The 25,190-nt window shown below is 44.0% G+C and overlaps 1 protein-coding gene across 5 annotated transcripts; it reads left to right on the top strand.

Moving 5' to 3' along the window:
• The first annotated feature begins 568 nt into the window (after positions 1-568).
• LOC135649865 (D-lactate dehydrogenase [cytochrome], mitochondrial-like) lies at positions 569-25,036 on the top strand. 5 transcript variants are annotated; one of them, XM_065168774.1, is made up of 18 exons: positions 569-909; positions 998-1,091; positions 4,746-4,846; positions 5,323-5,371; positions 5,574-5,666; positions 6,539-6,653; positions 8,336-8,396; positions 8,540-8,576; positions 8,649-8,710; positions 9,606-9,702; positions 11,741-11,815; positions 13,305-13,413; positions 13,736-13,767; positions 15,006-15,071; positions 15,904-15,983; positions 16,148-16,278; positions 24,023-24,066; positions 24,643-25,036. In XM_065168774.1, exons 1-18 carry the CDS (start codon positions 680-682, stop codon positions 24,760-24,762), a joined length of 1,596 nt encoding a protein of 531 aa, XP_065024846.1. In that variant the 5' UTR covers positions 569-679; the 3' UTR covers positions 24,763-25,036. The 5 variants fall into 5 exon arrangements, with proteins under 5 accessions (XP_065024846.1, XP_065024845.1, XP_065024847.1 ...); XM_065168773.1 differs by having other exon boundaries at positions 570-909; positions 13,658-13,767; XM_065168775.1 differs by lacking the exon at positions 998-1,091 and having other exon boundaries at positions 776-909; positions 13,658-13,767.
• Positions 25,037-25,190: the final 154 nt, after the last annotated feature.

Raw genomic sequence — 25,190 nt, 5'->3', positions numbered from 1 at the left:
AGACATTGTAGAGCATGTCCAGTGACTTTTATCTGTAAAATGAGTAAAGGCTTTTATCTGTAAAATTTTCAAGGATAAATGTGTAAAAAAATAATGGTGATTTTTTTAAAAAAATCTTAAATTTGAGAATTTTTAAAAAAATACTTTTAACTTTGAAAAATTCTTGCAAAGCGCCCCTTGGCTTGGCTTTCATTGGACTTGTTCTTGCCTCTTCCTCCTTGTGTTGCTAATGTCATCACCCCTACACTCTCTTTGGATCTAGAAGTGTCACGGGTATAAACTGCCTATGCCAACTTTGACTGCTCTCACCGAACCCCAGGGTTGTTGCACACTTGGAGAGGGATGGTTGATGGGATTAGCATGAGTATGGCTAACGAGGCTAACCTGCACATAGAGACACGCGAGCAAGGGAGGGCGATGGGTGGAGCGATAATGGCTAATGGAGATTAAATTTTTTAAAAGTTATTGGTAGGTAGAAAATTCTCAAACTTATTATCTTTTTATCGAAAAAAAAAACAGCTTCATTAAAATTTATAAGAGGAAAGTACGCTTCTTCCAAATTCGAACTTTAGATTAAATGTGTGTTCTGACCCGTCATTGCTTGGAATACTTACACTTGTGCTAGCAAGTTGATTGCTCCGTTAGTTTCATAGGTTGATATCAATTTTCGTTGCGCGCGATGAGGTGCTTCTCCTTCTCTCGCCTCGTCGCCTCCTGCAAAGCCCGCCTCCATCAAACCCTCCGCTCCCACCCTCCGCGATCGGACGCCTCCGGAGATCGCCTTCGTTCTTTTGCCCGCGCCGCCCTCATCCCCCTTGCCGTCGCCGCCTCCGCCGGCGCCGCCCTCGCCTTCGACCCCTTTCGCCTCACGGCCTCCTCTTCCCTCTGCGATCCCGGCCTCGATCTCCGGTGTTCTGCCCTTTCCCTCTCCCTCTCCCTTGTTCTTTCTTCCCCGACTCTTTTTCGGATTGATGTTACCGTGTTGTGCTTGAATTAGCCTCGGTGGGAAAGATAGCACTGATCTGGTGGTGAAGGGTATTCATAGGAAGGTTTCCAATGAGTTCATCCAGGAGTTGAAGGATATTCTACGGGTAATGATATGATTATGATTGTTTTGAGGTGGTGGTGTTTTGTTTTTGGCGGTTATGTTAGTTTGGCAAGTCCCATAGTCCCACATCGGGAAAATCAGACTTGTTGTCTCGTCTTGGAACTATAAATAAGGGCCTGGGCTTTGAAGTCAGATGTACCACACACACCACGAGAAGTACCACAGACACCACAAGAAGTACAGCAGGCATCACAAGAAAACCTGCTTATGGTTCGAAGTCTTCTTGTTTAGGAAGCTAAAGGTGTTTTATGGCCTAGGAACATCTTCCTAAGGCATTTGTAAGTGTCCCTCTTTTATAATAGTAATTTGCTCATCTTTCTTCCGTGGATGTAGGTCAAAGTCAATTGACCGAACCACGTATATCTGGTGTTCTGGTGTTTTGTTTGTTCTTGTCGCTTTATTCTTTCCGCTTTATTGTCTTTGTTGTGTTGCCAAAATTATCCTTTGGTAAATATCCTGGGGCTAGCTCTAACAAACTGGTATCAGAGCCTGGTTCTGGGATCTTTTGGCAACAATGACAATATCAAAGATCGTTGTCGAGAAATTCGACAGAAATGTCGACTTCGGCATGTGGCAACTCAAGATGGAGGCCATTCTGGTTCAAGACGGAGTTGATTTGGCACTTCAGGGTGCTGAGAACATTCCAGATGGTACGTCAAAGGAAGATCTTGCGGGTATGGATAAGAAGGCCCGATCCAGCATCATTCTAAACCTCTCTGACGAGGTTTTACGGGAGGTAGCTACGGAGACTACGGCTAAGAGCATGTGGGACAAACTTAAAGCCTTGTACATGAAGAGGACAGTGGAGAATCGTCTCTACTTGAAGCAGAGTCTGTATATGCTTCGGATGGTTGAAGGTACATCTATACTCTCGCATCTTGATAAGTTTGATTCTTTGGTTATGGATTTGGAGAATATAGATGCAAAAATTGATGATGAGGATAAGGCTTTGTTACTCTTGTGTTCTCTTCCCCAATCTTTTAAGCATTTCCGTGATACTTTGATTTATGGAAAAGAAACAGTTTTGTATCAAGAAATTAAATCTGCACTGAAATCTAAGGAGCAGATAGACAAGAATATCACTGGGGAAAGTAGAGAGAATCAGGCTGAGGGTCTGGTTGTTAGGGGGAGAATGGATAAAAGATAATTTGACAGTAGTAGATCTAAATCTAGATCTAAATCCAGACATAGAAATTTGGAATGCAGATATTGTCATAAAATGGGGCACATTAAATCTGATTGCTTTAAATTGAAAAATAAATTAAAGCAAAAGGAAAATTTTGTTGAAAAAACTACTGAATCCGCTGAAGTTAGTGTAGCAATTGATGAGAATGTTGGAAATATTTTTTCTGCTATTGATGACAGGACGAGGTCTAAAAATGAATGGATTTTAGATTCGGGTTGTTCTTATCACATGTGTCCCAATAGGGATTTGTTTTCCACATATGAATCTTGTAATGGTGGAATTGTTTTGATGGGCAATAATGCCGCATGTGATGTTGTTGGTAGAGGAACAATCCGAATTAAAATGCATGATGGTATTGTGAGGACGCTCACTAATGTTAGACATGTTCCTGATTTGAAAAAGAATCTCATCTCTTTAGGCACCCTAGAGGCCCTTGGGTGTAAATACACAGCTGAAGGTGGAGTTATGAAAGTTTCTAGAAGTGCCCTTATTGTTATGAAAGCTTGTAGGTCTGGTAGCTTGTATATTCTGCAGGGAACTACTGTCACAGGTTCAGTTGCAGTTTCGTCATCATCATTGTCTGATTCTGACATCACCAAATTATGGCATATGCGTTTGGGTCATATGAGCGAAAAAGGTTTGAGCATATTGAGCAAAAGAGGTCTACTTTGCGGACAGAGTACTGGGCCACTGGACTTTTGTGAACACTGCATTTTTGGAAAGCAGAAAAGAGTCAGCTTCAATTCTCCGGCAGTTCACAAAACGAAAGGTACTCTTGACTATATTCATTCAGACCTTTGGGGTCCAGCTCAAGTTCAGTCTAAGGGTGGTGCCAGGTATATGTTGACTTTCATTGATGATTATTCCAGGAAAGTTTGGGTTTATTTTCTGAAGCATAAAAATGATGTTTTTCTAACCTTTAAACAATGGAAGGCTTTGATTGAGAAGCAAACATGTAAACAGATTAAGCGGCTTCGAACAGATAATGGCATGGAATTTTGTGAAGGTGACTTTGAAGAATTCTGCAAAAATGAAGGAATCGTTCGGCATCGCACTGTTAGGATGACACCTCAGCAAAATGGTGTGGCAGAACGTATGAATAGAACACTCTTGGAGAGAGCGAGGTGTATGATCTCAAATGCAGGGTTGACAAAAGACTTTTGGGCAGAGGCGATTAATATGGCCTGTTACGTTGTCAACCGCGCTCCTTCTGCAGCACTTAACTTTAAAACTCCAGAGGAAGTTTGGTCAGGTACTCCTGCTGATTATTCTGATTTTAAAATTTTTGGGTGCTCAGCATACATGCATGTAAATGAAGGAAAATTTGAGCCTCGGGCTAAAAAGTGTATTTTCCTTGGGTATGCTTCTGGGGTGAAAGGATACAGATTATGGTGTCCTGATCCCAAATCCCCAAAATTTATAATCAGTAGAGATGTTACTTTTGATGAATTATCTATGCTATCTTCTAAAGAGGAATCTACTAGTTGTACAAATGATAGTGCGCAGAAGCAGGTGGAGCTTGAGATTGGTAGTTCAGATTCTTTTAAGTCGAACTCTTCTACTCAAAGAATGCCAGTAGGTGGTCCCGAGTCTACTGATGCAGATGATCCAGAGGAAGAGCAATATTCCATAGCCAAGGATAGACCACGGAGAGAAATTCGACCACCACAAAGGTATGCAAATTTGGTTGCATATGCTTTGTCTGTTGCAGAAGAAACAAGTGAAGTTGGTGAGCCTACTACCTATTCAGATGCAGTTTCTTTTGATAATTCCGCTAAGTGGTTGATTGCTGAGGGAAAGGTCCTTGTTCAGAAAATTTATACGAAGGACAATCCAGTTGATATGCTTACAAAGCATGTTCCGGTTTACAAGTTCAAGCAGTACTTGGACTTGGTTGATGTTCATTGTTGGTGATAGCCCGTTGGGGCTTTTGTGAAGAAGGTGGAGCAAGTTTTGTTGGGACATGCCAAGGTGGAGATTTGTTAGTTTGGCAAGTCCCATAGTCCCACATCGGGAAAATCAGACTTGTTGTCTCGTCTTGGAACTATAAATAAGGGCCTGGGCTTTGAAGTCAGATGTACCACACACACCACGAGAAGTACCACAGACACCACAAGAAGTACAGCAGGCATCACAAGAAAACCTGCTTATGGTTCGAAGTCTTCTTGTTTAGGAAGCTAAAGGTGTTTTATGGCCTAGGAACATCTTCCTAAGGCATTTGTAAGTGTCCCTCTTTTATAATAGTAATTTGCTCCTCTTTCTTCCGTGGATGTAGGTCAAAGTCAATTGACCGAACCACGTATATCTGGTGTTCTGGTGTTTTGTTTGTTCTTGTCGCTTTATTCTTTCCGCTTTATTGTCTTTGTTGTGTTGCCAAAATTATCCTTTGGTAAATATCCTGGGGCTAGCTCTAACAGGTTATTTAATTGCTTTGCTGTGATTGGTGCTTAGGACAACATGACACTGGACTATGAAGAGCGGTGCTTTCATGGGAAGCCGCTGAACAGCTTCCACAGAGCTGTGAATGTTCCTGATGTGATTGTCTTCCCGAGGTACCAACCCTTTTTGCATAAGGTATTCTCGTCCTAGTACTCCATCGTTGACTGTTCGTAAGAGATTTGAATATCTATTATTGTTTTGAGCTTATGTAACTTAGAGTTTGTGTTTGGCTATCCAGTTTTTACACACTGAAAATTCTCTTATCCTTTTTAGTCACGTGTTGAACCAGAGAGGGAAATATGAAAGGTGATGCTGTGGAATTATCTTTGTAGATCTGAACTCAGATGATCTGTACGTGGGAGTTATATAGCATTGAGAAGAAGATTGTCCACGCTTACAACACTCACAGAGTTCACTAATCTTAAACAGAACTCAAACTTTGTAGTTATTGAAAGCGATTGATCCGAGAGTTGGCATGCTTATTGTTGTTAAAACTGAGCATTGTTGGAACATACATGCATGTATGTTGTACATCTCTTCCAATTCGTGTCTTTGAGATCAGGTTTGATTATCTTGTTCTTTAATGCAGATCACAGGATGATGTCCAGAAAATTGTAATAGCTTGTAATAAGTACAAGGTATTGTGCCCCTCTGAACAATGGTGCTGGGCTATATTTCCTTTTGTAAATTTGAATTACTGCTTCCAAATTTAGATGTTGATGCATGCTTTATATAAAATTTAAACAGATCAAGTCGATTGAAAGTTCACTTTAAGAAAATCAAATTTTGGAACAAAGTATACTGATCGAAACTTTATTTTGGGGTATCTAAATGAAGCAGGTTCCTATCGTTCCATATGGTGGAGCAACTTCACTTGAGGGGCAAACTTTAGCCCCTCATGGAGGTGTATGCATTGACATGTCACTAATGAAAGTAAGCTTCATACTTAATATTTATAGAGTCCCAAATGAAGTTTTATCTACAAGGATGGTTGATCTACTTCTAATGGATTTGATAAACATATGTCCTTTAAATGTGTTTATGGTGTTACATGATCTAATCATAAGTTTTTATGAGATTAAATGCCAAAATCAGCTATGTTGCTCTAATGACTGAACTTTAAGAGGGAAAATGTGTTTTTTATGAATTTGTTCTATTTATATATCCAAGCTCCATCTCTGCTGTTGCAATGCCTATAATCAAGTTTATTTGGTTTTGTTGTTTCTCACTGAAAGAATGGGTTTAGTTAGTAACATTGGCTTAAGGCTTTCCTTTGGGTTGTGTTTTTTGTTTGTTCATCTGTTTTGTGTAACTGTGATTATAAGCTATTTCATTAATCCTGTGCTAGAGGAGAGTTAAGCTTTATGGGGTTTGACAGCTGTTTGCACTTATTGCATATTAAATATTTCTTTTCTTTTGGTTTGCCTTTCTAGAAATTCTGGTGACTTGAAAACCTTGTTAAGTTCTCAAAATTATTTTCAGAGATGCTGGACATCCTCGTGTAGTGTGTGATATGATGTCTCTGTGGTGTAATTTTGTTTAAGAAGTTCTTGATTTGTTAATAGATATGGAATGGGTGAAAGAGCTTATAGATAGACAACGTCCATGTGCTGTATGGCTACAGAAAAAATATATATAATTGTTCCTCCTCAGATAATCAGGCAACTTGTTCTGTTGTGGTTCGTTGAAATGGTTAGAAATTTATCATTCCTATATACCTCTTGCTCCATGACTTATTACTTTCAAAACTGGATTGACCTTATTCACAGATAATGCCTCTAACCATTTTATGCTGTTTGTGACAGAAATTTAAATCACTCAATGTTGATGACTTGGATATAGTTGTTGAGCCAGGGATTGGATGGATTGAACTGAATGAGTATTTGAAGCCATATGGCCTTTTTTTCCCACTAGATCCAGGTCACTGAATACTTTTCTTCCTGTTCATTTCTTTTAATTTGGAACATTTTTGGTGAACAATGTTTCTTCTTTTTTCATATCTCGAATTATCTCATGTTACAAGATGTGGAATTAGTATGCAGTTCTGTTGAATTAAGCAGGAAGTTTTTTCTGCTAAAAATCTAAACAATTATCGAGCAGCTTGAAAGCGTCATGTTTTGGTTGTAGTTCAAACTCCTGCAATCTTAGGGCAACTTTCAAAAATACACCTGGATGTGAGAAGAGTCTGGAAAATGGGAAGACTACAATCTTTGTTGCAGAATTTAGGTGTTCTTCTCAATGGCAAAAAAAATCCCATTTAGAGAATAGAACAAGCTCTCTCAAAATTATGATCATACAAGACATTAGCAACAAGTAGCATGACTTCAGATGAACCACCTTTTCTTTTCATTTTAATGTCATGATCATCCTCTGTGTTGAAGGTGTGGAGATTTGAAGCTGGTTTCATTTGGAATGTGGAGTTCAAGCCAGTCAAATATTCAAGTAAACCTTCATGTGACAGTGTCCTGGTTATTTGGTGGTCCATCTTTTTCAGATGAATGAATTATGATTCTAAAAAATGTCAGTAACTTATTGTAGTGAATGAACTTGTGCTGTAAAATACAGGTGTATCTTATTATTATAGCGAATACATTTTTTTGCTTTTATGCTGTAAAATACAGGTACAGAGAAGTTCTTTTGCTCTTATTTGTCATAAGTTCTGGAGTTCAGTACATATTGACTTCTTTCCTACTTAAGAAGACAACTGGACTTTTTGTTTGTTTATTCGACTTTTTTAAAAATATCTATGTCAGACCTATTGTTCTAGCCTATAACCATACTCTTTTAAGCTCCAGGGGGTATACAATCTCTTGCATAATTGTGTTTAAGATTTTCTACTGCCTGCTAGCTGTATAAACCAAGGATTGCAATTTTATATGGTCTCTGGCCGGTCCAGTATGTACCCACTTTTGTTGGTGTACTGATACACAGAACACTGACATGTAGTATGTATAGAAGAGGGTGAAGCGAAAGAAAGAAGAGGCCATTGGAGGAAGAGCAGGAGGGAGAGGAAGGAAGCAGTGGAGGGGGTGATGGAAGAGGAGGAGGAAGAGGAAGAAAGAAAAGGAGGAGGAGCATACCCAGTCAGTGATGTGTGGTGGGTGGTGGGAAGGCATGTAGGGGGGTGGTGGGGTATATGTGTGTGTGTGTGTGTGTGTAGTACTGGTATATACCAGTTTGGTATGTACTGGCCTGGGCAAAAAAGTATGTGTGTGTGTGTGTGTGTGTGTAGTACTGGTATATACCAGTTTGGTATGTACTGGCCTGGGCAAAAAAGTATGTGTGTGTGTGTGTGTGTATATAGTACTGTTATATACCAGTTCGGTATGTACTGGCCTGGGCAAAAAAGACTACCTTGGTATATACCATATTGTTTGTCATCTATCGTGGACAGTATTTCAGGACCAAAAACTCAGAACAATGTAGGGTTGACTTCATGTAAGAAGACTGATTAAATATTTTGACTTTATAGCTTAGCTCATAACACCTGGCCTTGTAATGGAATGTCTCTAGGTACTTAGTATTCTGGTGTTGTTTACTGGATCTTGTTATGCACCATATGTTGTTTATTTTATTACATCTGACCAGCTTTCTAAATGCAGGGCCTGGGGCTACTATAGGAGGTATGTGTGCTACACGTTGCTCTGGTTCTTTAGCTGTAAGGTATCTCTCGTGAACTTTTATTAGCTGAAACATGATTTTTTTCTTTGACAGTGTCACTGTTTTATTAAGGTAATCTTTAGCACTTGCACAATGTAATTTATGCTAAGATGTCTTCTGTTAGTCAATTAATTATCAGTTTTCAGGTATGGAACAATGCGAGAAAATGTCATCAATCTTCAGGTATAGTTGTTTGTTTTCATGTCTTCTTGATCAAGTTGGTGCATATTCACTAAGCAGCTGCCCTTCTTTCAGGCTGTTCTAGCAAACGGTGAGGTTGTCAAGACTGGTTCACGAGCTCGAAAGAGTGCTGCTGGGTAGGCTATAGATTCTTCTGATGAAAAGTAGAAAACATGAGTGATGAAATATGTGGTGGAGATTTTGTACAAGGGTTTGCTAGGATGTTGGGTACATTATTGGTCTTCTTGAGATTTCATTTATATAAGGCTTTAGTCCCACGTTCTTAGCACAAACCTAGGTCCAACACCATTCTAAATTTATAAGTATTGTAGCACATAAAGCAAGAAAACATATCTTATGATGATAAAAATAATGGTTCATGGGTGTCATAGACGAACAGATCTCTCTACTACTTGGACCTATGGAGCCCATCAAGTGAAGTCTAAAGCAAGGTTTCAAATACAGCTTAGACCTGTATGTACCAACCAATTTTACCAGTCTAATTAGGGACCAGTATGGGGTCAAGATTAGTATCAGTCGTATGAAATTGTTATTATATAGTTTTGGTAACACTAGGCAGTACAGGTAATTCACAGCCTTGTGTATTGTACCATACCTGTCTGGTTGGTCGTGAAATAGGATGAAATATCTGGATTTAAATCCTTGATCTTAAGGACAACATAAATTTTAGAAATCCTTGATTTTTTTGTTCTTTTGTTCCACATTTCTTGCCACAGTTATAAAAATAAATTTTAGAGTTAGATATACTAAGATGCTTATTCCTATACTAATTTAAATAACTGATGTGCCTCCCATCTGGGAACAGTTAGGAGTTGGGAGGCCATTATTTCTTGGAGTTTGTCTATCCTAGCATTGAATCTCCTATTGTTTTTCACTTTCTAAAGCTGCTTCTAGGTCCCTATTGGTGTTGGTCCATGAGTTTTTCATCATTATGTCAAATTATATTAAGTAGAAACTAGAAAGGACGGTCTAACAAGTCTTTGTTATTGACTATCTGTCTTTATTACTTAGATATGATTTGGCTCGCTTGTTGATTGGAAGTGAAGGCACTTTAGGTATAATAACAGAAGTTACTCTGCGACTTCAAAGGCTTCCTCAACATTCAGTGGTATCCCTTATTCCCTTCTGTCAAATAGATTTCTGGTGATATCCAATATTGTTCATACTTCATTGTGCTCCCGTACAGATAGTACAAATTTCATTTGGCATCTAGCTGAACAAGCCATCTACAATATTTTATATTGTCACATTCATCGTTGCAAGCAATTATTGACATTGTGGTGTTAAGGATGGCATTATACTATTCTGTATTGCGGTTGCTTATCGATTGTGAACATATTACATAATGTTCCTTGTACTTTGTTTATAATGTGCAGTATTTAGAATATTCTTATATTGTATGATCCAAGGCCAACCTGATTTTGATCTGGTTTTGGCCATGGTAAGAAATCAGTGGGGAAATGACTGTTTTCAGTTGAGCTCAATCAGACTTGGTTGATTTAAGCCAATTTCATAGCCTCAAAAGAGAAAATAAAAGGACCTAGTAAGAGGACAAAGGAAAGAAAATATAGGTCAAGGTATAGAAAAATCAACAAGGAGATGACTTTAAATGTGAAACAGAGGAGACACAACTGTTGTCTGCTTTGCGTTGCAACTATCGCAATATTCTTGTCCACCGCTGTTGCACTATTCATTATATACCATCATGTGAAATAGAGAAAAAGGTATAAGAAGACTAAAAAGAAGGGTATAGAATAGACCCCACCTCTTAAAGAACACAGAATGAAAATGCCATAGGCATTATTATTATTATTATTAGTATTATTATTATTATTGTTATTATTATTATTATTATTGTTATTTTGGTTACTTGTTCACCTGCATGATGACTATATAAGATTTAACTCACAATAGGGTTTATATTCATTTTCTAAGCTACAAGTTGATAAGTTTGGGTCTTTGATATGATTTATAATACTTGTGTACTACAATAATATATTTGTAATTATTAATGTTATTATTATTATTATATTATTATTATTACTATTAATTACACAATCAGTTATTTATTGAATTATTCTCTATAATTTTTATTGTTATGTTTTATACCCTTTTTTTAATGTTTTATATACAAGTTTGATGTGCTTCTTGATAAGAAAGATATCTTATACATATAAAGATGAAAGAGTCTTTAGCACATATATTTTCTATTTCTCAAATTTAAATTTATTTATTTTCCTAAGTCTATGAGTTTTTTTTATAGTTGTTGACTTCTTTTTTAACTACTTTCTTGTCTGATCCTGATATTATAGGTATGATCTGACCAATTTCATCAATCCTGAATATGTCTATGTTAGTTCCCAATCCCGGTCCTGATCCTAATGTTGATCTTGTAAACCATGCCTTTACCCTATTTTAAATGGTCTATCAGTTTTAATGAGTTTTATTTTTTGTCTATTTATGAATAAAGTCCTTGATTCCATCAATTGTTGTTCACCATGCTCTCAGTTTGGGCTAATTTGAAAATTCTGTTGTTATGCATAACTTTTTTCATTTTGTTCTGTACTTTCTAATTTTTCTGTCAATGAATGTTTTGTTATATGGAGCTTGTTTTGTCCATTCCACTTCTTTCAATTGCTTGTTTTGGCTTCTCTGTCATTTCATTGTTTTCCTTTCCATCCATCTTATACTGTATAATTTTAGTTGACTAATTGCAACTGAAGTGGCTAATATTTGGTCAACTAAACCAGTAAGTAATTTAGATGTCATGATAGATCATTACTTAAAGCTTGTAGAATGATCATACTCTATGTGCCTGGTTGGTTATATGAAATAATGCTATTTTGAAGGGTCAAAACTGAGCAAAACCGAATGGGCTTTGTATTACTTGGTACTATCTCTCATTCTGTCAGTCCGTCTGATGAAACGGTTTTTAGCTATTCTACATTTTGTTTTCTCTGTAGTTCCTTTATCGTCCTGCTCAGTTACTAAAAATTGTTGTACTTGTTTCATGAATTTGTTCTTGTATTTCTGATTTAAAATTATTCTTTGTTTTTTTAATGTTTGAAACCAATCTATCTTGCAATATTTTCTTGAACTAGTTTGTGGTGTTGACTATCTGATCACAGATATCTGTGCTACATTAGGTTGCAATGTGTAATTTTCAGACAATAAAGGAAGCTGCTGATGTTGCCATAGCCACAATGCATTCTGGGATACAGGTAAAACTAAAAGTCTAAAACCATGAATTTTTGTCACTTTATCAAACAATTGCTATGTATCATGTTATTCTCTCGCAAATCTTTATTCATCACTGTGAATGTTTTATCATGTGCAAAATGAAGGCAAGGTTTTTAACTAAGATGGAACATGATTAATGGTGCTGCCCATCCCAACAAGAGATTCTTACTGGAGCAGATACCTCTCTTTTGTACCACAAAGTGTAGTATGTATGATTCAGAATAGAATATCCTGCCCTGAATAATCAATGTGCCTCTCTCTGATACCCCCATATATAAGTTGGATGTTACGGAATAGAGCACACTGGTCCTGAACAGGAAATACCTAAATAGGGGTTGTACAGACTACAGACATAGTCTTAAAACAGTGAGGTCATGAGCTCTGTTCCCGTAATTGTTTGATGAGCTTTACAGGTTTCACCCGCCAACTCACGGATGGGTATGAGCTTCAAGTAAATGAGAGGGTGGCTGCTCAGGCTTATGTGGCTAAGACCGACTGAAGATTCATTTTTAGTAGTCGTGAGCTGATTAAATGTAAGATACCACCTTTTTTTTTTTTTTTGAGATTATCGGGTCATGGAACAACAGAATTATATGCATGCAGTTGTAACAACCACATGGAGGTAATTTTTTCTGTGATTAGAACCCTTGATCTACATTTTCATTGGAGGTACTTTACTGTCTTGCTAAAACCTGCATTGCTGTGGGTTGCATCTTCACAACTTGTGTATGAAAGGAAAATTACATATGAATGCATCCCAGAATGAAATATATGATCAAGTTGAAGTAATTAATAGATAAAATTGTGTCACTACCAAATAGGCTTATTTCTTTCTTCCTTTTCTTTTGAGGTGGACAGATCAGATGGAAATGGCAAAATTGAACAAACCTTGTCAACTTTAGTCAGTTCTCCTATTTTTGGTGATAGAACTGGTAAAATAAGATTGAGATAGGAATGACCTTGGCTGATAATGATATGGTCCAGTAGGGACTTGTGGAATTGACTGATACAGAAAACTATGAAACTCAAAACAGGGTAGTGTGAACTAAGTGCAGTAATTTTTCCTGAATATTTCCTTGACTACTATCTCGGATCAGGTTCTTTTACCCAATTTTGATCTGAAAGGAGGGGGTGGTTTGCTAATGGTACAAATGCAGACACGAGCTATTATTGTCATGAAGTTGGAAACTATACAAACTGCAATTATCATTCTTTAAAATTGCAGCCACTTTCTCATGTTAATTAGTTGCACCTAATGAGGCGGCATCCAATGGCTGTATTTTGCTATTTTACACTATTGGTTCCACTGAATGAGGTGTGGCTAGGAGGAAAATCCAACCTCTTTTATAGATTTCTTAAATGGACATTGTACCTATTTTTCATATAAGTGCTAATGGTGTTTGGTTTGTCTTTGTATGTTATTTGGAGCCAACTTGTGCCACTAAAGTTATGTATATGATCCATAAGTAGGTCTCAAGGGTTGAGCTCTTGGATGAGGTTCAAGTAAAGGCAATTAACATAGCAAATGGGAAAAATTTACCTGAAGTCCCAACCTTGATGTTTGAATTTATAGGCACAGGTGAGACGGATGTGTTTCATACTTTTAATCTAAATTCTATTTAGATTTCCAGTCAGTTTCTATATTTTTTTTGTCAACATAATTTACAAGTGTTTCTTTCACGTCGAAATTGGAAAACTAGGAGCTATTAGTGTTCTGGCACCCTAGGTTTTTGTAATCCTTGGAAGTCAAAATTGTTTTTCAGTGTTATATGGCTTAGGTTTCTTTGTTGCTGACATTTTTTTCTCACTTTGCACATCATCAGAAGCATATGCACAAGAACAAATGCTGATTGTACAAAAGATTGTCTCAGAACATAATGGCTCCGATTTTGTTTATGTAGAAGATGCTGAGGCTAAAGAGGAACTCTGGAAGGTCAGTCTTCCCTAAAATTGGTAGTTTTTCCTGACTTTCATGTGTCTCAGTTTTCCTACCTTAAAAAGTTCAGTTTTCTCAAGATGTTGATGTTCAGTGGCAAGGTCCACAATTTGGGGAATGCAGGGCACTTTTTGGTTCAGCTATGAGGAACTCATAAACCAAATCTCATATTGCACTTTTGAGGGTTTTTTAAACTGAATAGAATAAACTGCATTATAGAAACAACCAAACTGATTTAGAATATTGTTTAGTCCCTACTGTGATCCAAACTCAAAGATACACAATTATTTTAGGTCATAATTGGCATATGTACATTACTAATCATTAATATATTGCTGATTGTCATGCATGTATAAAGTTCACTGTTTGGTTTGGTTGAGGAAAACCTTAAGCCATTCTTTGTCATAGGCACAGGGCAATTTATTGCCTTGTTTCCAGGAAAAAGATATATTATGGAGTAGTTACACACCAGGTAGTTATACGTTAGGTCAGTTACAGCCATGGTAGGAAAGATATACATGATAGAATAGATTAACTGTTTTTCCTAAGCACTGGGTAGTTACTTTGAGATTATGAAAAGATGTACTTGATAGAGTAGATTAAAACTGTTTTTCCTGAGCTTAGTAGTTACAAAACCTGAGCCTAGGAAAGAACATAGATGTGTAATTACATACCCTGTATTGTCTTCCTTTGCTATAATAATTAAACAAGTGACTAAGAACTGTTTTATCTAGGTTCACCATGCCTGCCTTTTTCTCAGGTTAATTTTTCTTTTTTGTGTGATTTTCCCTCTTCCAAAATTTGTTTTGTCAACTGCAATGTCTGCACTAGGATTAATAACTTAAGAAACATATCACATTAATGGCTACAGTGATTATCTATTCAGGATTAAATTTATTTTTTGGTTATATTCTGATTGTGTAAACAACTTATTTTTTATTTTAATATTTATTGATTGCTGTTAGGTTATTATCATTGCATAAGGAAGTGCTGGTAGGTTCTACATGTAGATTATTTTGACTGCCTCTTGACTTCATATTTGTGAATTTAGTTAATCAACACATCATGAGACATCCTGTCATTTTGTTTCTTTACCATGTGCTCTCATATCAACTAACACGGAAACAAGAAATTATAGTAATATGGATCATGAGAGCTTGAAGCAAACATATTCGTTGCTTAAATCCAACTCACCGAGGTCTGAGTGTCTCATTAAAGTTATTCTTTTCATGCAGATAAGAAAGGGGGCACTTTGGGCTTGCTATGCAATGGCGCCTAATAATTACGAGGCAATAACTACGGTCTGTCTCTTGAAGCATGCTCTTTTTGTATAGTTTTTTGGTTGAAATTTTGGTAGATTGTATTCAAATTAGTTCTAAATGGCAGCAAAATACCTATGAATCAGACCCCAATAATTGGATACTTTATCGGTTGGATGTTGAGGTTGTTCTTGAATCTTGACTAGAATCTGCAATTTTTATTGAAAATATCCATTTATGATGGGTATAAGTAATCAATTGTTATCTCCATTCCGAAGATATCAGATTGTATAAACTCTTTGTTGCCATCATCTAAAATCTGTAGAAGGGAACCAAATAACCATCTATTGTTTAAATGCATGAAACATTTTAGTAGGATATTCTATAAACCAATTAGTTAAACATTTTAACAAATCCCAGTGATTAATATTTTTGTTTCTCCTCCTGATTCTCTTTGATTTACTAGCTTTTAGACTATCCTATTGACCTTTCTCAGACCTATTGAAGAATTGAGCTTCTGTAGAAATCTATTAATTTGATGTAAATGTTTAACTATCAAAATCTTGTTATGTCATTAGTGTTATATCTCACATTTTTATGTTGTTTGAGGTCAACATGACTATTGTATAACCTTATAATATGTTTCCTATCATGATTCTCCAATCTATCCACTAACAACCCAATATTACTTAACCTTACATGTGTGATCCAAGGTGTGTAATTAAGTGTTTATTCTTTCATCAAGATTTGGAACATCTGGGGAGGTGTTTATTCTTTCCCATTAATGCATCTACTTTTATGGATTATGTATACTATTTCATTTTAGCTAGAATTCAGATAGTTACCATGCACACTAATCGATTTCCTTTTACAGGATGTATGTGTTCCTTTGTCAAGGCTGGCAGAATGTATATCAAAATCTAAGCAAGAGCTTGATGCATCTCCATTGTTGTGGTATCTTATAATGAAATTATTTAATCTATTTGGATCAATTTAGAGTATAATATCATACAAGATGTAATTCTTAAATCATGAGGTTCAGAAGAGCTTTTCCCAAGTTGAACATGTAGGTTGTTATGATTAGCTGGATGTCTAATTTGCTCCCTTGATGCCCTCAGCATGGTCATAGCTCATGCTGGTGATGGAAACTTCCACACAGTTATTATATTTGATCCTGATCAAGACGAACAATGCCAAGAAGCAGAGAGACTGAACCATTTTATGATTCACACTGCCTTATCCATGGAAGGTACTTAGGAATATTACCATTTTTAATTTCATGTGACAAGAATCAAATTTTACGGAGGAAAGTATAATGGATTATGGATTGCAAAATTTATGGTACAGAAATGATCGTTCAATTCTACTTCTATTCTTGTTAGTCTCAGAACAACTAATTGGGAACTATTCTCTCTGGGACTGCTACCCGTTCTTTTTATTCAAAAATCTGGTCTTCAATTCCTTTTATTTGTCTTACTATCTGTTTATGTAATCAGCTGAATTGACTGGTTGCAGCTCATGTCTTTGATGCTTCTGTTCATGACAACATTCTTATCAGAGAGATGAATTGAACAGCTATATCTCCAGTTACCTAGTGGTTAATTGATTGTAATTTAGGTCCACAAAGTTGCTACACAACTTTTGCTGTGATTGCAATTAGTTTCACCTGCTAAATTTGTTAAAAGACTTGGTACATATTGTTAGTGTAAGTAACTTTTTTAGCCGTGGCATCGGGGGCCGTCGCGGCTTGGTTCGGGTCCGGATGACGGGGATCTTTCTGGGGGCGCTCCTCGGGGTCTCCCAGCAGCCGAGCTCGGTGGTTCGGGTCGGGAGGTCGGGTCGTCCCGGTCGGGAAGAAGCTCCGCCACAGCGCCAGGAAGAGGCGACACCGTCTCGCACCTCCGTCTGTTGAGTGTCTGATCCCCCCCCCTCCTCTTTTGCTTAGGACTCAGGGGTGTTTATAGAGGAGGTTTGATGTTACCGCTGGGGTTGTGTGGGAGGCCGAGCTGCTGCAGGGTACGGAAAGCCTCGGGCAGTGCGTTGCTCAGGGGGTTGCGTGGGAGATCGGGGGATCGCAGGGTATGGGCGAGCTTTAACCATTACCTGCTTCTGTCCCGTCCGGCTGTGCTGGGTCTGCCATTTTTTGCCATATCATATGCCCCCCCGAAAGGAGCTATGCGTCGGTTCTTGCATGCAGGGGGTCCGATGCATGGCTTTTTACTTCAGGTGGGCTGGTCATGCATATCCGAGGCGTATGACGCAGGCGGGCTAGCCGCGCGGACGTGTCTCGTGCAACATGGGGCCGAAGTGCGCAACTTAGTCAGGAAGCCGAGCAGGGTTAGACTCGGGGCCGATGGAGCCGATGAGGACTGAGGAGCACAACGCAGGCGGGGTGACCGCGCAGGCGTGATCTCGGGAGGCATAGAGCCGAGGGCCGAGGAGCACAACGCAGGCGGGGTGACCGCGCAGGTGTGATCTCGGGAGGCGTAGAGCCGAGGGCCGAGGAGCACAACGCAGGCGGGGTGACCGCGCAGGTGTGATCTCGGGAGGCGTAGAGCCGAGGGCCGAGGAGCACAACGCAGGCGGGGCAACCGCGCAGGTGTGGTCTCGGGAGGCGTAGAGCCGAGGGCTGAGGAGCACAACGCAGGCGGGGTGACCGCGCAGGTGTGATCTCGGGATGGCGTAGAGCCGAGGGCCGAGGAGCACAACGCAGGCGGGGCAACCGCGCAGGTGTGGTCTCGGGATGGCGTAGAGCCGAAGAGCCGACGAGCACGACGCAGGCGGGCAGGCCGCGCAGGCGTGGTCTCGGGTGGCGTAAAGCCGAAGAGCCGACGAGCACGACGCAGGCGGGCAGGCCGCGCAGGCGTGGTCTCGGGTGGCGTAAAGCCGAAGAGCCGAGGAGCACGACGCAGGCGGGCAGGCCGCGCAGGCGTGGTCTCGGGTGGCGTAAAGCCGAAGAGCCGATGAGCACGACGCAGGCGGGCAGGCCGCGCAGGCGTGGTCTCGGGTGGCGTAAAGCCGAAGAGCCGAGGAGCACGACGCAGGCGGGCAGGCCGCGCAGGCGTGGTCTCGGGTGGCGTAAAGCCGAAGAGCCGACGAGCACGACGCAGGCGGGCAGGCCGCGCAGGCGTGGTCTCGGGTGGCGTAAAGCCGAAGAGCCGACGAGCACGACGTAGGCGGGCAGGCCGCGCAGGCGTGGTCTCGGGTGGCGTAAAGCCGAAAAGCCGAGGAGCACGACGCAGGCGTGGTCTCGGGTATTGTGCGACCGAGGTTGTGGCCTCGGGCGTTTAGCGACCGAGGCGGTGACCTCCGGCGTTACACGACCGAGGAGGTAGGCTCGGCGAGCATGGAGCCGAGGCATTCGGCGCAGGCAGGCTGCGACCGAGGGGTGTAACCCAGGTGGGTATGGTCGGGGAGTTCGGCGCGGGCCGGTTGTCTGCACAGGCGTGTCTCGGGGTTTATGGAGCCGAGGGGCACGACGCAGGCGTACTGGCGGCGCTGCTCTGTCTCGGGAACACGGAGCCAAGGAGCACGGCGCAGGCGGGCTGGTCGCGCAGGTGTGTCTCGGGGATGATGGAAGCGAGGAGCACGACACAGGCGGGCAGGCCGCGCAGGTGTGGTCTCGGTCATCACGTTGCCGAGGAGCACGACGCAGGCGAGCAGGCCGCGCAGGCGTGGTCGCGAGGGGCATGCGGCCGAGTAGCACGAGCAGGCGGGCAGGACGCGAGGAAGCGGTCTCGGGCACCATACGACCGAGGAACACGTCGGAGGCGGGTAGGGCGCGCTGAGGTAGATCTCGGCAGTGTGTGTCCGAGGTGTTCGGTGCAGACAGGCTGCGTCCGAGGGGCGTAACCCAGGTGGGTATGCCGCCTTGAGATAGACTCGACAGTGAATACAGCCGAGGAGCTCGGCGCAGGCAGGCTGCGACCGAGGGGCGAGACCCTAGCGGGTAAGCCGCCCTAAGATAGACTCGGTAGTGAATATGGCCGAGGTACTCGGCGCAGGCAGGCTACGACTGAGGGACACCGCTCAGGCGGGCAAGCCGCGCTAAGGTAGGCTCGGCGCAGGCAGGCTTCGCAGGGGGCCGAGGTGGCGTAGTGCTTGCTGCGCATGGGGCCGAGGGGCCGAGGCAGCGAGGCTGCGTGCTGGCTGCGAACGAGGCCGAATGGCCGAGGCAGCGAGGCTGCGTGCTGGCTACGCACGAGGCCGAATGGCCGAGGCAGCGAGGCTGCTTGCCGGCTGCGCATGAGGCCGAGTAGCCGAGGCAGCGAGGCTACGTGTTGGCTGCGCACGAGGCCGAATGGCCGAGGCAGCGAGGCAGCGTGTTGGCTGCGCATGAGGCCGAGTGGCCGAGGCAGCGAGGCTGCGTGCTGGTTGCGCTCGAGGCCGAGTGGCCGAGACAGCGAGGCTGCTTGCTGGCTGCGCACGAGGCCGAATGGCCGAGGCAGCGAGGCTGCTTGCCGGCTGCGCATGAGGCCGAGTAGCCGAGGCAGCGAGGCAGCAAGGCTACGTGTTGGCTGCGCACGAGGCCGAATGACCGAGGCAGCGAGGCAGCGAGGCTGCGTGCTGGTTGCGCTCGAGGCCGAGTGGCCGAGGCAGCGAGGCTGCTTGCTAGCTGCGCACGAGGCCGAATGGCCGAGGCAGCGAGGCTGCTTGCCGGCTGCGCATGAGGCCGAGTAGCCGAGGCAGCGAGGCAGCAAGGCTACGTGTTGGCTGCGCACGAGGCCGAGTGGCCGAGGCAGCGAGGCAGCGTGTTGGCTGCGCCTGAGGCCGAGTGGCCGAGGCAGCGAGGCAGCATGTTGGCTGCGCATGAGGCTGAGTGGCCGAGGCAGCGAGGCTGCTTGCTGGCTGCGCACGAGGCCGAGTGGCCGAGGCAGCGAGGCTGCGTGCTGGCTGCGCACGAGGCCGAATGGCCGAGGCAGCGAGGCTGCTTGCCGGCTGCGCATGAGGCCGAGTAGCCGAGGCAGCAAGGCTACGTGTTGGCTGCGCACGAGGCCGAATGGCCGAGGCAGCGAGGCAGCGTGTTGGCTGCGCATGAGGCCGAGTGGCCGAGGCAGCGAGGCTGCGTGCTGGTTGCGCTCGAGGCCGAGTGGCCGAGGCAGCGAGACTGCTTGCTGGCTGCGCACGAGGCCGAGTGGCCGAGGCAGCGAGGCAGTAAGGCAGCGCGTTTGCTACGCATGAGGCCGAGTGGCCGAGGTAGCGAGGCAGCGTGTTGGCTGCGCATGAGGCCGAGTGGCCGAGGCAGCGAGGCTGCGTGCTGGCTGCGCATGAGGCCGAGTGGCCGAGGCAGCGAGGCTGCATGCTGGCTGCGCACGAGGCCGAATGGCCGAGGCAGCGAGGCTGCTTGCCGGCTGCGCATGAGGCCGAGTAGCCGAGGCAGCGAGGCAGCAAGGCTACGTGTTGGCTGCGCACGAGGCCGAGGAGTCGAGGCAGCGAACTGCGTGCTGGCTGTGCATGAGGCCGAGTGGCCGAGGCAGCGAGGCAGCGAGGCTGCGTGCTGGTGGCGCTCGAGGCCGAGTGGCCGAGGCAGCGAGGCAGCGTGTTGGCTGCGCCTGAGGCCAAGTGGCCGAGGCAGCGAGGCAGCAAGGCAGCGTGTTTGTTACGCAAGAGGCCGAGTCTCTCAAGCGACGCCATATCTCTCCTTATGCATGCTGTGGCCGAGGAGCTACTTGTGCATGCATAGAGGAAGTCTCGAGGCGCTTGTGGTCGAGGCGCTTGCGGCTTGCGGGTTGGCCGTGCGTGTGGGGCCGAGTGGCCAAGACGGCGAGGCTGCGTGCTGGCTGCGCAAGAGGCCGAGTGGCCGAGGCAGCAGGCAACGCCTTAGCCGAGCAGCTGAGGCGGGCTGCAGCGTGTTGCTGCGCACGTGGCCGAGTGGCCGAGGCAGCGAGGGAGCGTGCTGCTTGCTGCGCATGAGGCCGAGTGGCCGAGTCAGCAGGCAACGCCTTAGCCGAGCAGCTGAGGCGGGCTGCAGCGTGTTGCTGCGCACGTGGCCAAGTGGCCGAGGCAGTGTGGTAGCGCATTGGCTGCGCATGAGGCCGAATGGCCGAGGCAGTGAGGCAGCGAGCTGCGTGTGAGGTCGAGGACAACTGCCGAGGTCCGAGGACCGAGGGCCGACTGCCGAGGTCCAAGGACTGAGGAGCCGAGAAGCCGAGGCAGCGAGGCAGCGTGCTGCTCGCTGCGCATGAGGCCGAGGAGACCGAGAAGCCGAGACGCCGAGGTCCGAGAAGCCGAAAAGCCGAGGTCCGAGGACCGGGAAGCCGAGTAGGTGGAGGTTAGCGAACCTGCGGAGGAGCTTCCACCGGGGCCCGTAGTTGGAGAGCACGAAGTTCTAGCCGTCGAGGGTGACGTCCTTCCTGCTGATGGTGGAGGGGCGGTTGGCGAACTGGAGGTCGCGCGCCTTGAGGAAGGACCGAGCGGCGCCAGCCGTGGAGGCCACCACGACCCGCGCGGTGCCCATCTTGATGTGCATGCCGGGGTCGAAGCGCTTGGCGCGGGCGGGTCGGCCGCGCGCGTGGGACCGAGGGGTTGTTGCGCTCGGCACGGGCGGGCTGGCCGCGCGCGCGTGGAACCGAGCGGGCTGTTGCGCTCGGCGCGGGCATGCTGGCCGCGCGCGTGGGACGCGGGCGGGTCGGCCGCGCGCGTGGGACCGAGCGGGCTGTTGCGCTCGGCGCGGGCAGGCTGGCCGCGCGCGTGGGACGCGGGCGGGTCGGCCGCGCGCGTGGGACCGAGCGGGCTGGCCGCGCATGTGGGACGCGGGCGGGTCGGCCGCTCGCGTGGGACCGAGCGGGCTGTTGCGCTCGGCGCGGGCGGGCTGGCCGTGCGCGTGGGACGCGGGCGGGTCGGCCGCTCGCGTGGGACCGAGCGGGCTGTTGCGCTCGGCGCGGGCGGGCTGGCCGCGCGCGTGGGACGCGGGCGGGTCGGCCGCTCGCGTGGGACCGAACGGGCTGTTGCGCTCGGCGCGGGCAGGCTGGCCGCGCGCGTGGGACGCGGGCGGGTCGGCCGCTCGCGTGGGACCGAGCGGGGGGCCGCCCGCGTTTGGCCGCGCGCGTGGGGCCGAACCGCTCGCGTGGGGCCGAGGGGCTCGAGGCGCACGGGTTGGCCGCGCGCGTGGGGCCGAGGCGTCGAGGCGCTCGGGTTGGCTGCGCGCGTGGGGCCGAGTGGCCGAGACGCGCGGGGCCGAGGAGCCGAGACCGGTCCCAAGAGTCGTTGCTGCTGGTGCAGGTCGGCTGCAATGGAGCGACCAAGGAGAAGGCTAACGTACCGTCATTTCGGGGCCCTCCTTCTAGCGCCATTATGTTAGTGTAAGTAACTTTTTTAGCCGTGGCATCGGGGGCCGTCGCGGCTTGGTTCGGGTCCGGATGACGGGGATCTTTCTGGGGGCGCTCCTCGGGGTCTCCCAGCAGCCGAGCTCGGTGGTTCGGGTCGGGAGGTCGGGTCGTCCCGGTCGGGAAGAAGCTCCGCCACAGCGCCAGGAAGAGGCGACACCGTCTCGCACCTCCGTCTGTTGAGTGTCTGATCCCCCCCCCTCCTCTTTTGCTTAGGACTCAGGGGTGTTTATAGAGGAGGTTTGATGTTACCGCTGGGGTTGTGTGGGAGGCCGAGCTGCTGCAGGGTACGGAAAGCCTCGGGCAGTGCGTTGCTCAGGGGGTTGCGTGGGAGATCGGGGGATCGCAGGGTATGGGCGAGCTTTAACCATTACCTGCTTCTGTCCCGTCCGGCTGTGCTGGGTCTGCCATTTTTTGCCATATCACATATCACCTAGATTGTCATGTCAATAACAGTAACATGTTACTTTACTATTTATCATTTTCCTTCTGACTCTATAACAAATTTTAGCTCATGGCTCCTTGCAATTTTCTTTCTGTGGGAGAGGGATATGCACTGTTGAGAGTTGAACTATTTTCTGGTGTTGCAAAAACAGCTCTGAGCCAGTTCTTTTAGTACAAAGAGCATATTGATTAATTTGCAATATGGGTTGTGAATTGTGTTTCCTTTGATGGATATTCTGATCCTCAACCATCTGAATGCAAAGAAGGAAAGATGAAGTTAACCCTTTTTGTGCTTATACCTAGAGGTCTATAAAAAGAGGAGAGGGATTCTATCTGAGACATTAATCGCTTAAACAAATGATTAATTCTTTTTTCCCTCATTATGTGTAAGTTCTATAAGTCTATAATCTTTTTTCCAATGATATCATTTTACCATCCACTAAGGTATAAAACATTTACCCTTAGGAGTTGCTCGTTCTTTTATCTCTCTTATCTTCTCTTTTTCTATACCACATTATTAAATTATAGATAATTTGTTTTTAATACTGCTGGTAGAACTCAGTGTCCTACAATAGATTTGATATTATGGCTATTTGCCCTATATTACATTCCTTGTGCTTAAGAAGAAAATAGTACAACTTTCTTCTTTAATTACATCCTTTACCATGTGCAAATGAACCAACCATAGCTAAGAGAAGTATTCAATCATTATGTTCTTCACTATATGATCAATTTACTCTGTAATTGCTCAAAGTAGAAGTATTAACATTTTCCTGCAGCTTTTAACCATTCATGTTAATCTCTTTGCAGTTATTAAACGGGTAATTACCTTTTCTGGTAGGATTGCTGCAACCTGTTTTTTTGCATTTAGAAACTATTTAAACCCAGAAACATCTCTGGTTTTGTGTTGCTATTCCAAGTGTCGTACTAATGGGATACTAATTTTCTTGACAAGTAACCGAGACAGATGGCCTAAGATTTTTAAAAATTTGACCTTTAACTTTGTTGCATTATCTGGTATAAAAGTATCTTCTAGCATTATTTGTGGGCATCAGTTTTTCTTGCCTGAGAAGCCTTATGGTATTTAGCTTTTGTTTCAGAGATCCTGCTAGATGTCTTTACTTAAATATTTTGTAGTTATTCCTGTTTCTGAATCTGAATGTTGGATATTGCTACTTTGGTATTTCCAGCCATCACTCTTAATTTTGAGCTTTCTCTGAACAGGAACATGTACAGGAGAGCATGGTGTTGGTACTGGGAAAATGAAGGTAGATTTTTTTCACTCATGTTAAAGCTCTTTTTGGTTAAACAGTCTTAAGCAGCATCATCTTCTTCCATGGTTTATATGCACGTTTCACAAGCAAGATATGGCCATAAAATGCATCAGGATTCCTTTGAGTTCAGTAGATTGTGTTTATCAGAAAGATGTATTGTCTTGCAGAGTAATATGGTACATTATAAAATCTATCAGAATTTCATGTAGACTACATGCATGCCTCATTCTAGCTATGTATAGATCTGGACATTATCACACAATTTAGAAAATATTATTAACCAGTGAGAAATGTTTTTATTTAGTATTTAAATAGTCTTATGACTGCTGAGTGTATTAGAGAAATATGTGTTTTACCACATTTCATGAAGTTATGTTGTTTTTTCATTCTTATTATAAATTTAAGCCATCACATTATAAACATAGGCACGAATAACCTGTCTAATCTTTGTTGCTTAAATAGAATTTTGAGCAGAAATTTTGTATAATCCCTGGATTGTTATCGGATAGAAGAGTGGAAAACCCATTTTAATATTTTTTTTATTTCTTTGCTTTCTCATGATTATTACAGTATCTGGAGAAGGAGCTTGGTACTGGGGCATTAAGAACAATGAAAAGAATAAAGTCGGTCTTAGATCCCAACTATATCATGAATCCAGGGAAGCTGATTCCTCCTCATATCTGTATATAGTGCAAAAGTATCTGTCAGCCATCTCCAACAAAAGAAGTTAAAATATTATGTATTTTATGTGCCAAAATATCTGTAATCAGAATATTGGAGTCCTTCGTTTAACATATTTACTATAAATCTTGCTTAGGACATGCCTTCTTGTTTTTTATTATTTTTGGTTTTTTAGATGCCTGTGGGTAATTAGTTTTACGAAGATTTGAATCAGGTCCTCCCATGACCTATGGTCCCTGTTTAATTGAATCTTTTGTTGGAAAATAGCATGTCTTTAAGGAAATTTTTGTTTGCATAAGAAAAATTATGACATGAGATCTTTGAAGGCAGATATTGGTGGTTCTCATTAAATCTATTTCGGAAGTTAAACTTTTTTTATTATAGTAAAAAAAGCTTCAGGGTTAATTATAGATTATTATATATGGTTAGACTTTCTT

Source organism: Musa acuminata, chromosome BXJ3-9 (assembly GCF_036884655.1).
Source record: "Musa acuminata AAA Group cultivar baxijiao chromosome BXJ3-9, Cavendish_Baxijiao_AAA, whole genome shotgun sequence".
In the NCBI taxonomy this organism is placed as follows: domain Eukaryota; kingdom Viridiplantae; phylum Streptophyta; class Magnoliopsida; order Zingiberales; family Musaceae; genus Musa; species Musa acuminata.
Note: the sequence above shows the minus strand (reverse complement) of the source record. Positions and strands in the feature narration are given on the sequence as shown.

Excerpts from the sequence above, each read along its gene's own strand:
- LOC135649865 (XM_065168773.1), top strand. The coding sequence starts at position 680 with ATGAGGTGCTTCTCCTTCTCTCGCCTCGTCGCCTCCTGCAAAGCCCGC. Across the intron at positions 15,072-15,903 it reads ATTACGAGGCAATAACTACG|GATGTATGTGTTCCTTTGTC; the intron begins GTCTGTCTCTTG and ends TTCCTTTTACAG. Across the intron at positions 15,984-16,147 it reads GATGCATCTCCATTGTTGTG|CATGGTCATAGCTCATGCTG; the intron begins GTATCTTATAAT and ends TGATGCCCTCAG.